This window comes from Bombus affinis, chromosome 15 (genome assembly GCF_024516045.1).
Source record: "Bombus affinis isolate iyBomAffi1 chromosome 15, iyBomAffi1.2, whole genome shotgun sequence".
NCBI lineage: Eukaryota > Metazoa > Arthropoda > Insecta > Hymenoptera > Apidae > Bombus > Bombus affinis.
Window position 1 is genome coordinate 8,208,464 of NC_066358.1, and position 14,817 is coordinate 8,223,280.

The 14,817-nt window shown below is 27.5% G+C and overlaps 4 protein-coding genes across 5 annotated transcripts; 2 read left to right on the forward strand and 2 right to left on the reverse strand.

Annotated features, from left to right (window-relative positions):
* Positions 1–452: 452 nt before the first annotated feature.
* On the forward strand, positions 453–3,195 carry LOC126924695 (protein mono-ADP-ribosyltransferase PARP16). Of its 2 annotated transcripts, XM_050739465.1 has the most exons (8): positions 453–1,044; positions 1,120–1,332; positions 1,408–1,752; positions 1,850–2,005; positions 2,125–2,334; positions 2,410–2,575; positions 2,649–2,781; positions 2,861–3,195. In XM_050739465.1, exons 3-8 carry the CDS (start codon positions 1,426–1,428, stop codon positions 3,018–3,020), a joined length of 1,152 nt encoding a protein of 383 aa, XP_050595422.1. In that variant the 5' UTR covers positions 453–1,044; positions 1,120–1,332; positions 1,408–1,425; the 3' UTR covers positions 3,021–3,195. The 2 variants fall into 2 exon arrangements, with proteins under 2 accessions (XP_050595422.1, XP_050595421.1); XM_050739464.1 differs by lacking the exon at positions 1,120–1,332 and having other exon boundaries at positions 649–1,044.
* On the reverse strand, positions 3,097–4,725 carry LOC126924703 (vacuolar protein sorting-associated protein 26C). The gene is made up of 6 exons (XM_050739492.1): positions 4,412–4,725; positions 4,206–4,349; positions 3,710–4,102; positions 3,548–3,644; positions 3,363–3,488; positions 3,097–3,284 (listed from the first exon to the last, which is right to left on the reverse strand). The coding sequence occupies exons 1-6, from the start codon at positions 4,466–4,468 to the stop codon at positions 3,202–3,204; spliced, it is 900 nt and encodes a 299-aa protein (XP_050595449.1). The 5' UTR covers positions 4,469–4,725; the 3' UTR covers positions 3,097–3,201.
* Positions 4,726–5,478: 753 nt separating this feature from the next.
* LOC126924691 (G2/mitotic-specific cyclin-B) lies at positions 5,479–9,711 on the forward strand. Its single transcript, XM_050739455.1, has 5 exons — positions 5,479–5,658; positions 6,674–7,249; positions 7,327–7,566; positions 7,645–7,763; positions 7,931–9,711. Exons 1-5 carry the CDS (start codon positions 5,629–5,631, stop codon positions 8,187–8,189), a joined length of 1,224 nt encoding a protein of 407 aa, XP_050595412.1. The 5' UTR covers positions 5,479–5,628; the 3' UTR covers positions 8,190–9,711.
* Positions 9,712–9,966: 255 nt separating this feature from the next.
* Positions 9,967–14,767, reverse strand: LOC126924664 (putative elongator complex protein 1). Its single transcript, XM_050739374.1, has 11 exons — positions 13,904–14,767; positions 13,324–13,821; positions 13,031–13,245; positions 12,536–12,942; positions 11,380–12,460; positions 11,095–11,288; positions 10,751–11,015; positions 10,528–10,664; positions 10,309–10,463; positions 10,174–10,237; positions 9,967–10,116 (listed from the first exon to the last, which is right to left on the reverse strand). Exons 1-11 carry the CDS (start codon positions 14,765–14,767, stop codon positions 10,052–10,054), a joined length of 3,945 nt encoding a protein of 1,314 aa, XP_050595331.1. The 3' UTR covers positions 9,967–10,051.
* Positions 14,768–14,817: the final 50 nt, after the last annotated feature.

Sequence of the window (14,817 nt, forward strand, 5' to 3'; positions counted from 1 at the left end):
TAAAAGGCTATCTTTTTTTCATTCGTCACTGACAAAAATTTTCATTTCGAAGATGCCGGTCGTCGAATATTGCAAATCGTTGGAAAAATTTGATATTTTTTAAGGGTATTTTAAACTCATTATAAAGGTAAACATTTCACGCTCTACTTGTCATTTATTTTTCAATTTAAAGAGATAAGAAATATTTGGTGACTAATTATTATGTATGTATTTAATTCTAATGTAAAGCATAACATAAATTAAAAGAGAATTTCTCATTATGTATGTATAAATGTATATATTAACCCTCAAAAGTTATCGTTAAAGGAAATCACGTTAACACTATTACAAAAATTTCACCCTATTTACATTTTTTATTTTAGAAATTATTAAATACAAAATAAATGTAATTAAATATTTTACTATTATTCAATATTATATTGAATACAGAAGAGCTATTATACAATATAATAAATAACATTGCAATGGTATTACTACAAAACGCTAATATTAAAACAAAATTTGCATGGGATGGAATTTTAGCTATGATAGTTAAAATACTCTTTTGATCCTATACCAGTTATTTATTTTTTTTAAATACTGCGCTTTATTTGTACGATTAATACAAAAATAAAAACGTAGCATTTTTTAATAGTCAATTATTTTAAAAAATTATAATTGTTCATTGAACATCTACGGTATATATAAAATTCAAATAAATTTGAACAAAAGTGTGCAAACATTAGGAAACTTAAGATGCAAATATTCCTACCAAGATGTTCAATTTTTCGCATTGATCTACATTTCGTTTTGTGAAAGTTGTATCACTGCCAAGAATTACATTGTTTCAAAGGAAGTAGTTATTTGTGCATATAGTTTATAATGCTTGAATGATAGCGGGCTTTACGTTGATTTGCTGTTTTATGAAAACTTGTTAGTCTTTTTTACCTTTTTTGTTCTTTGTTTCTTCGTTTCGTACGGAATAATGGCAAATTACTAAATCATTAGTAACTGTGACCAAAGAAATGAAAAAATACCGGCAATATATTTGAAATTTAAAATTTTGTAAGTATGAAATAAACTAACTTTCTTTATCCAAGGAAATTGCAATTATATTTATGAATTAAATATTTCTTTAAGAGATTAATGTTTTATATAACTATATTTATCCGTTATTTGGACAAAATCATAACTATTGTGATTACTACGTGATACAATTTGATATTTGTTACATATACAATATTAATTTACAAATTATCATCGAAGTTTGTTAACGCTTTATTAGCTAAGATTTTGTAATATTGAAAACATACGATATAGCGCAAAATAATTATATAAACTTGTAAATATTGGGTAGGTAGATTCTTGATTGAAATTATAACACAGAGTCGAAAAATAATAATTTGTTTGTTAAAAATTTTAATTTAGATTCGATTAATCTCAATAATGGATAGCGCAAGCAGGAAACAAACCTTTCACAATGATAAAGAGAAGAAAAAATCTAACCCCAATCTAAGGAAAAGTTTGGATCAAGGGATTTGTAAAGAATCTGAGTTTGATATGTCATATACAATTCGATTGGATTCCACAAATCAGGAAGATGTTGAAAAAAAAGTTCAATGTTTAAAACATGTATTGGAAAAAGACCTAAGAGCAGCTGATTTAAAATGGTCCTTATTTGTAGCAGCTTGTAATACATATCGCTATGATACTTGTTTAAAACCATTTCCACCAATGTATATAAAAAATGAATGCAAAGACATTGAAGCTTTGGTAAAGTTCTTAAAACATCAATCTTATTGTTTTTATAATTTGCATATTAATGATTTTAAAGAGTAATAATCATTGAATATATTGATTTTAATTATAGAGAAGAGCTATAGAAGTAATTCCCCCATTGGCTGTAATATTGAAAGCATTATCAGAATCGGATGCATATGAAAAATATGGAATGGCTATAGATCTATTACAGTGGGTTTTAGTGCGCTTGAGAGATCCTTATATAAAAAGCATTAAAAAAGAAAATGTAAGTTTCATTATATATGTATTCATGATAACATAAATTTTGTTGAAATTTTTATTTTCATTCCAAATCATATTTTACAATTAAATCTTGTGAATATTGGAAAAATGTTTGCGATATAGTATGACTTGATATTGAGAAAAGTACCCTCAGAAATGCCAGTAGTTGCACCAAATTTAATATTCCAAGTCACAAGTACAAAACAATCTACTTCAGAAGACAGATGGAAAACAATTGCTCAAGGCTACACAACATTTTATGCTTATCATGGTAGTCGACTAGAGAACTTCCATTCCATTATACATTATGGTCTACAACAGAATATGTGTAAGGTAAAATAATCTACTTAATGTATGATATCATTTTTTACTATTTTCTAACATGATTAAATGCAATATATCTTTTAGAACTCATTATTTGGTAAAGGAATATATCTTTCGAGTGAATTAGGCGTAAGTTTACCATATAGTCCGATTGGCTATGGGTGGGGAGGTAGTGTATTAGGAAGTGAAATGAGCTGCGTAGCTTTATGTGAACTTATTAATCATACAGATGTAAAAACGGGAGATTCAGGTAAATAGATATTAAAAGAAATCATACATATTAAGAAAGTTTCATCATTTCTTATGCAAAGTATGTTGTACAGAAGATAATGCTAGAAGTTTAGTATTAGATTCCATAGGTGGAAGAGTTCCAAATAAATATTATTTGGTAACAAATAGTGAATTGGTAAGGGTACGATACCTCCTTATTTACAGTCAACAAGTTCAAGCAGCAAGGTATGTGTATAATATTCATTACTTTTATATATTTTTTAAATACATGGATATAGAAATGTATAAACTTCTAATATTTTAGATGTATTAACAATAAAGGATTATTGGCATGGTTTAAACAACATAAATTATTAACATTTGTGCTTGGTTATGTGGTGCTGCTGGCTTCAGTTGGACTGACTCATAATAAACAAGTTGAAAAATATTATAAATTATTTGCTCAAAAGGTTGGACTGGAGTAAAAAGAAACATTTTTAATACAATAAGTTATCCATCCATTAATATGTACATTAGGATAAAAAATTATTTCTTTTTACATTCTTTTCAATGAAATTACATAAATTTGCATTTATTATAAGAAATATATACAATTTGTAAATAATACATATAATTTATATAAAATACTATATTCCTATACACGATTTAGTATCTTGATAATATTATGGGGAAATTTTCCGTAACTAAATAATCATCTTCAAATATTACGATCAAATTCACTTCAAATTCTGTAATGAAATATGACCTTTTTATCAGCAAATTTATTATAAAAGAAATCCAGAATGAAAGTCATATAATGACCTTACCGACTTTAAAATTACTCGTACTTAATGTAGGACATGTAAATAACCGTGGGAATATCATATATATCGGTATAGGTAAATTTGTGCAAACATTTCCTTCGCCAATTTGTATGTTTTGTATTTCAGTAGCTGAAATATAGATAGTATTATAAGATCACAAATGAAATGTTAATATATTCTCATCCTACCATCTCTGGAATATCCTTCAGCACAACCACATGTCTCTACTCTTACCAACTGCAGTTCAATTGACTTTATTACAGCTTCACAATGTTCAATTACCACCTTCAAAAATATTGTTTTTTCATACTACTTTATCAAACAAATCATGCATATTATAGTATTATTACCTCTCCTGTTAAGGGCTCAGAAATCTTGCAATACAATGAATCTAGTTTTCCAGAAATGCAAAATCTAGGTACATTGATTCTATCTCTTGTGTTTTGCAATGATTCTGGCATAATATTAAAACACACTGGTTTACTGGCCTCTTTTTGTATCTTAGGAGGCACCTTATCTTCAACTATGAACTCCAACGATTTGCTTACATCTTTTGCTAAGAAACTTCTTTTTATATCACAGCGTATAAAATATTGGATATTTACAAAGACTCCATGATAAGTTTCATACAAAGACTTAGTCCCTCTAGGTTTTAGTGGTAATTCAAATGGTATTTCTGTTCTACCACTTGGTATTTTGCCACTCGGAGCAACATCTAAAGTATATTGCACTAATTGTATTGGCTGAAAATACAAATGATAAAATTAGTTAATCCACTTGATTCTTATTTTATGACAGAACCATAATTTGTAGAAATACTTCTGAAAATTTCTAGGTAAAACTAACTTTTACAGAATTGTAAAATGCTTCAAAAATGCCAAAATTCTTCGAACTAAGCTGTAAATTGACCGAACCTTCCATACTTAAGAATATTCCATCGTGTTTAACGTCAGAATTAGTTTGTAGCAATATAAAACCAGCAACTATTTCCTAAAACATAACCTCAACATTTTCTGTTTTATAATGTTTCTATCATAAATTATAGTACAGACCCCTTCATGATATATTTTACTAGCTCGCTTTAATTTGATATCGATGTTTATTGTCATTTTCAATTTATGATTGTTAGATAATAATCATAAATGAGTTTATACATTAACTAATAACGACATTTGTCGATTGTTACTATATGTGTGATCTATAGTATTTATGTCAAGTTTAATTAATTATAAGCTCTACGCTGAACATTTGCATGCAAAAAGCAAATAAACACAATAAAAAATTAATTGCAATAGAATGCAAATAAATATATTTAAGTATAAATTTTAGGACAACACGTCAATAGAAACTGAATCAGCTGTTTCAATATAATGTACATATTGACATAAGGAATTCTGATATCTTTGATTTAACATTTCTTTCGCATGAAATAAAAATAATTATGAAATAGAAAATATGTATCAAGACATTATTTATAAAGCATACATTGTCGGCTTGTTAGAACACTCATACAATTAAAAAAAGTACGTTTTTGGGAAGTCAATTTAAAATAGAAAGTTCAAACTAGAAAGTATTAATTATTCAACTATTTAACAATGAAAGAATTTATTTTTGTTTACAATACAATTAATAGTCAGTAAGTTTGGGGAGTCTTCGATATAATACTGCTTGTAATATGTATTGCTTATTGCCTCATTGCCAGAAAAAATATTGGGAACCTATCCTGAATTTCAACATTTTTGTGAAATAATATGATTGTATTAGATAACTGTACAATTTTTAATTCACAAATAGCACATTTTAGAGCTAATGTTGTACAAATATTTAAAAAATGATGATTTTTTAGATACATCACTCTTCAAACTAATTTAGCAAATAAAACTAACATCAGTAAAAAAAGTATAGTCATTTTCTGAAAAACGATTTAAAATAGTTAATTAAATTTACTTTCATACTATTAATTCATTCATATAATAAACAAGAAAGCCACCTGAAATTTATCAATTTATAAAAAAAGTGAAACATAGTTGTGACACGTTTGAAATACGTTACCATTCGATCGACCAATCAGGTTTCATGACTTTCGCGGCATTTCTTCTTCTGTATACTAACATCCGCAGAAGGTGAACTTCCGTTCGATCGACTAAACAAATTCAAACCGACAGAGTCGTTACTGCGAGTTAAACGTTGTTTGGGAGACGGTGGAAGTAGACTAATCGGAAGACTAGCTTTTGGTGTTGCGTGTAATTATTTCCTGACTTTGTTAACGATGGCTTTAAGAAATAGGACCGCGCTCACGGTAAGTTTTAAATATTTCAAAAACATCGATGTGTATCAAATTAGCCATTGATAACAAGGGGAGGTCAATAGAACAGGGTAACCGTCTGTTCCTGACATCTTTAAATGCCCTTCATTTATTTCAAAAGTCATCGAAATAACAATCATTATGATTTATCCAGATTGCTGTATGTATTTTAATATTCATAATACGAATTTTAATATCACTCGTTTGATTGTTTAATAACGAAGAATTTTGATTTTTGAAATTTAATATTAACGTACATTTTGATCTTTAAAGCCCCGTGCATCTTTTAATATTTTATATAAATTGCATAAATTTCAGCTTTTCCTTCGTTATGTAATGTTACTCTAAGGTAAAAATTGTTATAAAAATATTAAAGATGTAATTAGTTGTAAGTTGCATCGTGTATCTTAAACGGAAATGCGTTCGTAAACATTTAGAGCCGATTTAGGCGGAATTTTGTGCTGCTTAGGTAATTACATCACGAAAAGCACACATTTCATTTTCTATTTATTGTATGAATTATATTATATTTATTTTATTTACATCATATTATAATGTTATATTTCTATACTCGGATATATTAAAAATTAAAAATTGTTTAAATGATAAGATCTCTTTTTAATATTTAATTATTATTTTGCTAGAAAGATCAGTACATAAATATTTAATTCATATTTGTTATATCCCCTTCTATTTTATTAATATTTTACTTTTAACTCTTCATACTTACCATGTATTGTTACATAAAGTAAGTAATACAATAGTTAGTAGATTAAATTAGTTGGATTTATTGAAAAATAATATTGTTATCCATATATACAGAATATTTGTAAAAAATAGTTTTGATAGTTGTCAAAAAAGTTATTGTTACAATAACTACTGTTTTGAAATATATATGTAACAATATTATCTATTTTTATATATATGGAAAGAGTAGGAGTATTTCTTTTTTTAACAAGTAAGATTTGTACAAGAAAGTCAAAATATGGATCATGAAATAAATTTTCAGAATATTGTAAATCAAGAAAATACAAAGAATTTTAAGTCTTCTGTGACCACAATACCTGGGAAGACAAAAAGAGCTGCTTTGGGTGAAATAGGAAACAAAGTGAACACATTAAGAGGCATAGAACCCATTGATAGAACTAGCTTGCTAATAAAAGACAAGAAACCGATTATAGCCCCAAAACAAGCTATCAAACCACCAGAAAAAGCAACTGAGAAACTACCTGTACAAATAGTTAAACCTGTAATAAAGGTTGCAGTTTCTCAAGAGAGTGTGGTATCAGTACCTGCTAAAAAGGAGGTTCAATCATTCTCCTCAGATCTATTGGCAGTTGAAGATATTGATGAAGAAGATAAAGGAAATCCTAGTCTAGTTTCTATTTATAGTAATGACATTTATGAATACTTAAGAACTCTAGAAAGTATGTACCCTATTTCAAAAGGATATCTATATGGACAAGAAGTTTCGCCAAAAATGAGGAGTGTACTTATAGATTGGTTAGTGGATGTACACCAACAATTTCATTTAATGCAAGAAACATTATATCTAACTGTTGCTATCATTGATAGATTTTTACAGGTTTGTTGTTAGATGTAAAAGCTTAAAATTTATCTTTGAAGAAAACTACATAAATATTGAAAGTTTTCTTTCAACAGGCTTTTCGCTCAATAAATAGGAAAAGGTTACAATTGGTTGGTGTGACTGCTATGTTCATTGCTAGCAAGTATGAAGAAATGTATTCTCCAGATATAAATGATTTTGTATATATCACAGATAATGCATACTCGAAGGTAGAAATATTACAAATGGAAATGCTTATTGTGAAAACATTAGATTATTCTTTTGGTAGACCATTACCCTTACATTTCCTAAGGAGGTACAGCAAAGCTGGAAAGGTGATTTATAAATTTGTATCACTGGTTAATTTTCATATCACATAATTTTATGTCTTTAACTCAATAAATTGTTTTTAGGCACTCCCAATACATCATACAATGGCTAAATATTTTCTAGAACAAAGCTTAGTTCATTATGAAATGTGCCACTATCCCCCAAGCCTTATTGCAGCTGCAGCAATATATTTAGCTTTCCTGTAAGTTATCTATTAAAATATTATTTTAAAGGATTAAAGTCACTGTGCTTTCTCCTTTCCTAATGTAGAAAAATCAATCAAAACAAGCAAATTGGATCAATATGAAATAATAGTTGATATTATTATTTACTAATAATTCATCATTATTGTTTTATCTGATTATGCAGAATTATTGATAATGATGACGAAGACCAGCAAAAGGTTGTCTGGACAAATACCTTGGCACATTACAGTACCTATTCCAAGGACGACGTATTCCCTGTAGTACGGGAAACAGCAAGTATTATAGTTAATGCGGATAAAATTAAGTATCAAGCTGTGAGGAAGAAATATGCCCAAGCAAAGTGCATGAAGATTAGTACCCGACCCGAACTTAGATCAGCAACAATAGATTTATTAGCTACTGCAGATAAAAGCGCAGTATAATATTCATTTTAAAAGATAATTGTAGTGAGACATTTATTTGTTCAATATTTCATTGGACAAATTAAATTGCTACGCACATAGGATGATACATTTTCAGAGGTAGAAACATATGAAATGAGTAGACTAAATAAAAAAAGGGAGAAAGACGAGACTATCTTCATCTATCCTCATCTATTTTTTTCCTATCATATTGTTTTCATATAAAAAATGTCATAATTAAACATTTATTTTGATGGTTACCATGATGAATATTAAAATCATTTCTAAATAATGACTTTCGCTCCAAAATTTATTGGAGTAAATAATTTGGTATGCAAAATATTCTTACAAACAAAATTCAGTAAGGTAACTAATGATTCCTTACCTATAAAAAGTTGCAGGGAAAAATTACTTCAGACAGAAAATGCAGTTGTTTATCTATTAAATTAAAAGTTTGTGAATGGTAGTCTCGTTTTAATTACAGATATTAGCCTCAAGTATACAAGTTCTATTAAAAATGGGACATTTTAATTCTAAATATTACGGGGTTGCTGTACGAAGTTCGTAAGAAAGAAAGAAAAACTTTAGTAAGTATTTCCGTATGATATAATGTAACTCGAATATTCTTTATTCTTGAGTAAGGGTAGTTTGCATTTTGTTGAATATCTGATTTATTAAAAACCAGATACTTAGTATGGAAATTACTTATTAAAGATTTTTTTATCTATGCACGTAATTACACAATTTAGGGTAATTATACAGAAAGTTTTTTAGTAGAGGAGAGAAAAAGAAAGAAGCATGAGTATAGTCAATTGATATGGAAATGTGTATATTTTTGGATCACTATAGAAAACTATCGAACAACGTTTGTCAAAGGATCTCTGTTTAAATTCAGTAAAATTTCGGCAAAATGATTAAGGTGTAAAAAAAGTAATGAAAGCTGGGAAATTTGGAATGGATTTGATTTCAGTCCAAAATCATTTTAGAAATTAATACTGCAATTGACTATAAAATTTAATTAAGTACTAAAGACATGATAATAAGATAGTTATTTTAGATTATATTTAATATAGATTATAATATAGTTCAATTATTTAATATAAAATATTTCTAATATATTTCATAAACTATAAATTAGCAAAGACTATAAATTAGAAATACAATAATTTTTAAACTCTGTAGTCATTGAACATTTTGCCGAATTTTTATCTAATTGAAAACAAGATTTTTAGGTATTTAAATTGTGAATCATATCTTTTATACTGAAATATTGAAGAATTTTAACTTTTATTCATGATTATAAAAACATTTTTATTTTGATATTAGTTCTATAAATAGTTTTAAATGTTAATGTATGAAAATACCCGAGTATTCCAGACGATATTAATAATCTATACTTTGATATCAATATTTTCACAAATATTATATCAATGAACATGACTGTTCATATCTGACATTTTGTCAGTGTGCGTTTGGAACGTAAATATTGTATAAAATTTATGTAAAGAAAATTTCAATAGAAAATAAATTGTAATAATGTTTCTTCCGGGTATCATATATAATTCATACAAATTTAAATATTATATTATAATATATATATTTGAATTTATATCGAAATGTTTGTTTTATAATATAAATCAATAGATTACTATAAAGCTGCGAGTTTGCCTCGCAAAACTTTGTTATAAACTATGATAATTATTGTAACATATTTTATTTCATATATACCTAGAGAGAAATTATCTTTAATGATAAATAACTTAGAGATTTATTAAATAAATGGAAAAATAAGCAGAAATAAATGTATCCTTTTTTTAATGGAGAGATTGTAATTGTAAAATATAATTCAAAATTAGATTTCTAAAAATATTTACTGTTATTAATTAGTAAAATATGTTCAATTTCCAAGGTGAAGAATTAGCTACCGGTGGATGTGTAATATAAGATTCTGAAAATTCGAGTAATAATTAAGATAAGTTTCCTCAATAGTTTAACAATAACTTACCAACTAATTTGTAACAGGTAGAGAATCCTTGTGAATCTTTCATCGTCGTGAGTTCTGTATTTTCCTAAAATTTTTTACAAACATAAAAAGTAGTGCAATTAATTAATTCAATTATAATTATAGTGTAATGTGTACCATTTCTGCTAAGCTTGAAGCTGCAGATTTATCCCAGATTTCAGATTTATCTTTTTCTATTATTAAAAGTAATTCTTCCATGGAATTTTGTATTTTTTCCGCATATTCATCGTCATCGAAATATAAAAGCATTTGTATCAATATGTGCAAATCATCTGAAATTAGAGATATTATATAATCTTTATATGATAATTAATTTCTATGAATAAGTACACAAACCTCGTTCTTTGTACATATTGCTGATAATTTGATACAAAGTTTGTATTAATGCCAAATCCTCGAAGACACTGCCTTCTTTTAAACTTAAAAATTTCCTTTCCTGCTTTCTTCGATTTTTGCTGGATCTATAACTTTTTCTAAAAGTAATACACATGTAAACATATTTAATTTTTAACACAAATTCATTAAAAAAGCTTTATTCATTATTCTCAAACGTCTTTACCCAGACATAGTGGACAATCTCGATCTTTGACTCAAAGTTGAACTAACAACGCTACTTGTATCGCTAAGAATATCTGAAATGCCTTTGTTACATATCGACTCATTGTCACAAAGTATTTCATTGTCCGATTTTATGTTTCTCTGAGAAATATTGTGCCTGACTGTTGCAAGACGCAATTTATATCGTTCAAAATCTTGCCTATTTTTTTTTATTTGTGATAGAGTGTGATCCGCATATTCGTATACACTAGGTTTTATATGACATTCTAAAATATAACAATTTTAATTAATAAGATAGTAAATTGATATTTAACTTATGTATTATTTTTGAAATTGTAAACCTACCAATCAAATCTAGATTTTTAGTATCATGTGCAATTCTTACAGCATCTTTCCATCGTTTACCATTACATAAAGAGATTATAGCTTCCTTCATATCTCTGAAATAATTCATTAAAATATGTGCAGCTTCCTCATACTTTTTATCAGTTTTTAGACGTTCTACAAGATCCTGGTAAATCACGTGTTTTTCTGTTTCGCTGAAATATAATTTGATATAATTTAATTTTATAAATTTATAAATCTATGATAATGACGACAATTTGTTTTATATCTATTGCTTATATCAACCTTAGTTCCATTTGAGTAGATAGTATAATAACATCTTGCCAACAACTAGCTAATTTATAAGCATTTAAAGCTTCTTTGATATCACCAGATCTATGAAACATAATTCCAGCTTCATGATAGTGTCGTTTATTCAATAAATATTCACCATAACTTCTGGCTACCTCCTTATACATTTTGCTTTTCTTCTCAAATAATTTTAAAGCTTTTGTATACAGATTATAATTGCGTATCAAATTTATACATTCGTTAAATCTGTTTGATTCTTTCGCAATATGTTCAAGAGCAGACTCATAGCGTTTCAAATGTAAATCAATAGAATATTTCATATAATTCTCGTCAAGCTTTTTCAAGCCATTAAGAAATGGAATATATTCTTTGGGATCTTTTTGTGACTTAGAAGCAATGAACATAGTCAAATCAAAATCGTACATTCCTAGAGCTATATCAAATAGTACATTCACATCCATTATGTATAACAGATATTTTAGTGCTTCAACAGACATTATGTGTTCCTCATATCCCGTACGTTTTTCCTCTAACTTCTGAATCTCCTTTATTTTCGCTAGCGCAGCTTCTATTCCTTGTTTTTTCTTATCTTTTACCAAACTGATTAATATTGGTTGAATTAAATGATCAGAGTTGTTCTTTTCTTCCATAATGTTTCGCAATAAACTACAAATTAATTCAATTTTATTTATTTCAAGGTTTCTTGATTCTGACTGATGTCTTCGATAGTAATTTGCATATATTGTCGTGGTAACGTCTTCATCTGCTAACTCAGACAAGAATAAACTTAACCAACTCGCTTTGGAAACTTGTTCCACAAATTTATTTGCATTCTCGATAAATTTTTTTGGATTATAGTCATAGATCAAGTTCAAGTTTATTCGTTGTCTCCGCATTAAATCGAAGGCAGATAAATAATTGCAATTGTCTAAGTAAAATCCGATAATATATAAAGACAATGCCCTTGGTTGAATGCATTCTAGATTTCCACGAGGCATTTGCAAAATAACTTTGGAATCTTTAGGAATAGCTGCAATCAATAGAGATCCCCTTTCCACTCTTCTAATATTTATATCTAAAAATATTGATTAATCATCTTAATTATAATAATAAAAATAATTTAACAATTAGAAATTAATGATTGGTTTACCTGAAAATGACTTATCATTGAGTCGATTTTCCCATGGCTTTACTGTCAAATCTTGCTTTATTAATTCTTCAAAGTCATTCTCGTTCAAGTTAACGCATATTAAAGTATTTTGTGCAGTTGTAAGAAGTAAAAATTCCGAGTGAATGAAAAAACTTGTGATATTGTTAGCAATTTGCTTTCCATTAATTGCAAAACAGTTCCTATGATATAATGATAGTACCATGTGCTTTGTACCAATTTTCACAACTTCTACTTTATAGGTATATCCTTGCAATTGTGTATCAACTGGGATTAGTTCTGTTTCTTTTGTATATTTTATAATGGAATTGTCTACAATTATGTATGCTTCATCTGAATCTGGGGAACGAACTATGTGTTGAATTAAACCATCCATAATGTGTATTCGCCTTTAAACATTAAAGAATTATTAATTTTCGAAACTAAAGTATAATTTATACTACTTTTAAATTGAACAAATTTTTCTCATAAATATACCTCAATATAACTTGTCCCTGTGTTTGATCTTCTATTGCACTTAACATCAAAACACAAAGGAAACTCTGATCATTTATTGACAATGAACATAAAACGTTGTTTTCATTAAGCCATAAAAAATGATGCATATTGTAAAAGAAATTTTTATGTTCTAGTAGAATATCCCATTTAATATCATATGTTCCAACATGTTCATAGTCTAAGAGGAATGAATCCTAATGTTTTAAATGCATTAGTAATTATCCTTTAATCTTTGTGAAATTTTAAACAATTTATAATTCATTTATATTTACCACTAAATACTTGTAAAATATTAATTTTTTGCTGGCAGAAACACAGAAGAATGCATTGCTGTCTATCCAGGTAGCTTTGTCTTTTATATCAGGTGCAAAAACAATAGCATTTATGGATTCAGAAATTTCTAAAGTTTTATGTGCCATTGGTGGTGGTACAATTCCTACTCTAAGACCAGTCATTAATGACTTATTTCCATCAATGATGCCAATAACAGATTTATCATGTACAGTTATGCCTCTACTATGATCAACAGACCAATTATAATCAAACGTGATAAGTTCTTTGTATGTTAAAACAATCAACTTTTTGAAACAGGATGTTGTACTCCATGTGGCACATATCAATGAGTTATCTGTGGGAAATTTAATAGTTTGTTTCAAATACCAATGATAATTATTTTCTGTCCATAGTTGTAGAACTGAAGAAGAATCTGCCTGAATTTGACACCAAATAGTTAAAATTTCTGAATCTGATGACCAAAATAAATCTTTCACCTAAAATAAATTTTAAAATATTAAAATTATCATACTCTTAAATTTATTCAGAATAATAATAATTGGAAATTTTCAAACATACCCTAATTTCTTTTGGTTTAAAAGGAAGTGAAAATTCTCTGTGTTTTAAACCATTTTTCTCAAAGAATACAACAAGGTGCTTGTTTTGTGAAATCTGTGTTGATGCAATTAAACTACCAGATGGTTTCCATGACAATGATCCTTCCAAACCATTAGCGATCTCACTGGTGTATTGTAAAATACCTTCTCTATTGAATACCTTAAACTGTCTAACTTTATTTTCGGGATGTAACAAACCAACAGCAAATAACAAACCATCATCACGCCAAGTTATTTTATATAATCCATCATCTAGATTGTTTTCACATATTTCTGTTGGTTTAGATATTGCTGCTTTTTTTCCTTCTGAACCATGAAACTGAGTTTCCTTCTTACCCCAACCAACAGTCACAAATTGCTTTTGACCGAAATATTGTGCATGCAGATTTACCTCTGAGATTATTTCAAAAGTAGATACCATTGTAATCACAATACCACTAATTGTAACTAATATGATTATTTCATGATCTGGGCTTAATTTCATGCATTGTAAATCTGTGTTTAAATCAGTTATCAATTCGTATCTAAATTCAGGTTCTAAATTTATTCTTATAATATTGCCAGATTTACAGACACCATATATTTCTTGTGTTACACTACAATATCCCAAACCGATGAATTCTAAATTTTCATCGATTTCGAAGAAACTTATATCTTCCACATTATTCGATGGAATTTTATATAACTTATTTTTTAAAAGCATATAAAAATCATCATTAGTTGAGTCAACAGTATACAATATTTTTAAATCTTTTACATTTAGCATTTGATTTTCTAGGATATTTAAAAGACGACTAGTGTGTTGTTTTACTACCAAATTCTTCATTATTTAATAATAACGTGATAAAAGCATATAAAAAATAATCGAGGAATTTT

Bases quoted from the DNA above. Each gene is read 5' to 3' on its own strand.
- LOC126924695 (XM_050739465.1), top strand. From the start codon at position 1,426: ATGGATAGCGCAAGCAGGAAACAAACCTTTCACAATGATAAAGAGAAG. The intron at 2,006-2,124 runs GTAAGTTTCATT...TTTGCGATATAG, and splicing joins AAAGCATTAAAAAAGAAAAT to TATGACTTGATATTGAGAAA. The intron at 2,335-2,409 runs GTAAAATAATCT...TATATCTTTTAG, and splicing joins TACAACAGAATATGTGTAAG to AACTCATTATTTGGTAAAGG.
- LOC126924691 (XM_050739455.1), top strand. From the start codon at position 5,629: ATGGCTTTAAGAAATAGGACCGCGCTCACG. The intron at 7,567-7,644 runs GTGATTTATAAA...AATTGTTTTTAG, and splicing joins GGTACAGCAAAGCTGGAAAG to GCACTCCCAATACATCATAC. The intron at 7,764-7,930 runs GTAAGTTATCTA...CTGATTATGCAG, and splicing joins GCAATATATTTAGCTTTCCT to AATTATTGATAATGATGACG.
- LOC126924703 (XM_050739492.1), bottom strand. From the start codon at position 4,468: ATGACAATAAACATCGATATCAAATTAAAGCGAGCTAGTAAAATATAT. The intron at 4,350-4,411 runs GTCTGTACTATA...GTTATGTTTTAG, and splicing joins GTAAAATATATCATGAAGGG to GAAATAGTTGCTGGTTTTAT. The intron at 3,285-3,362 runs GTAAGGTCATTA...ATTTCATTACAG, and splicing joins TACGAGTAATTTTAAAGTCG to AATTTGAAGTGAATTTGATC.
- LOC126924664 (XM_050739374.1), bottom strand. From the start codon at position 14,767: ATGAAGAATTTGGTAGTAAAACAACACACTAGTCGTCTTTTAAATATC. The intron at 13,822-13,903 runs GTATGTTTGAAA...AATTTATTTTAG, and splicing joins TTAAACCAAAAGAAATTAGG to GTGAAAGATTTATTTTGGTC. The intron at 10,117-10,173 runs GTAAGTTATTGT...TCGAATTTTCAG, and splicing joins TACCTGTTACAAATTAGTTG to AATCTTATATTACACATCCA.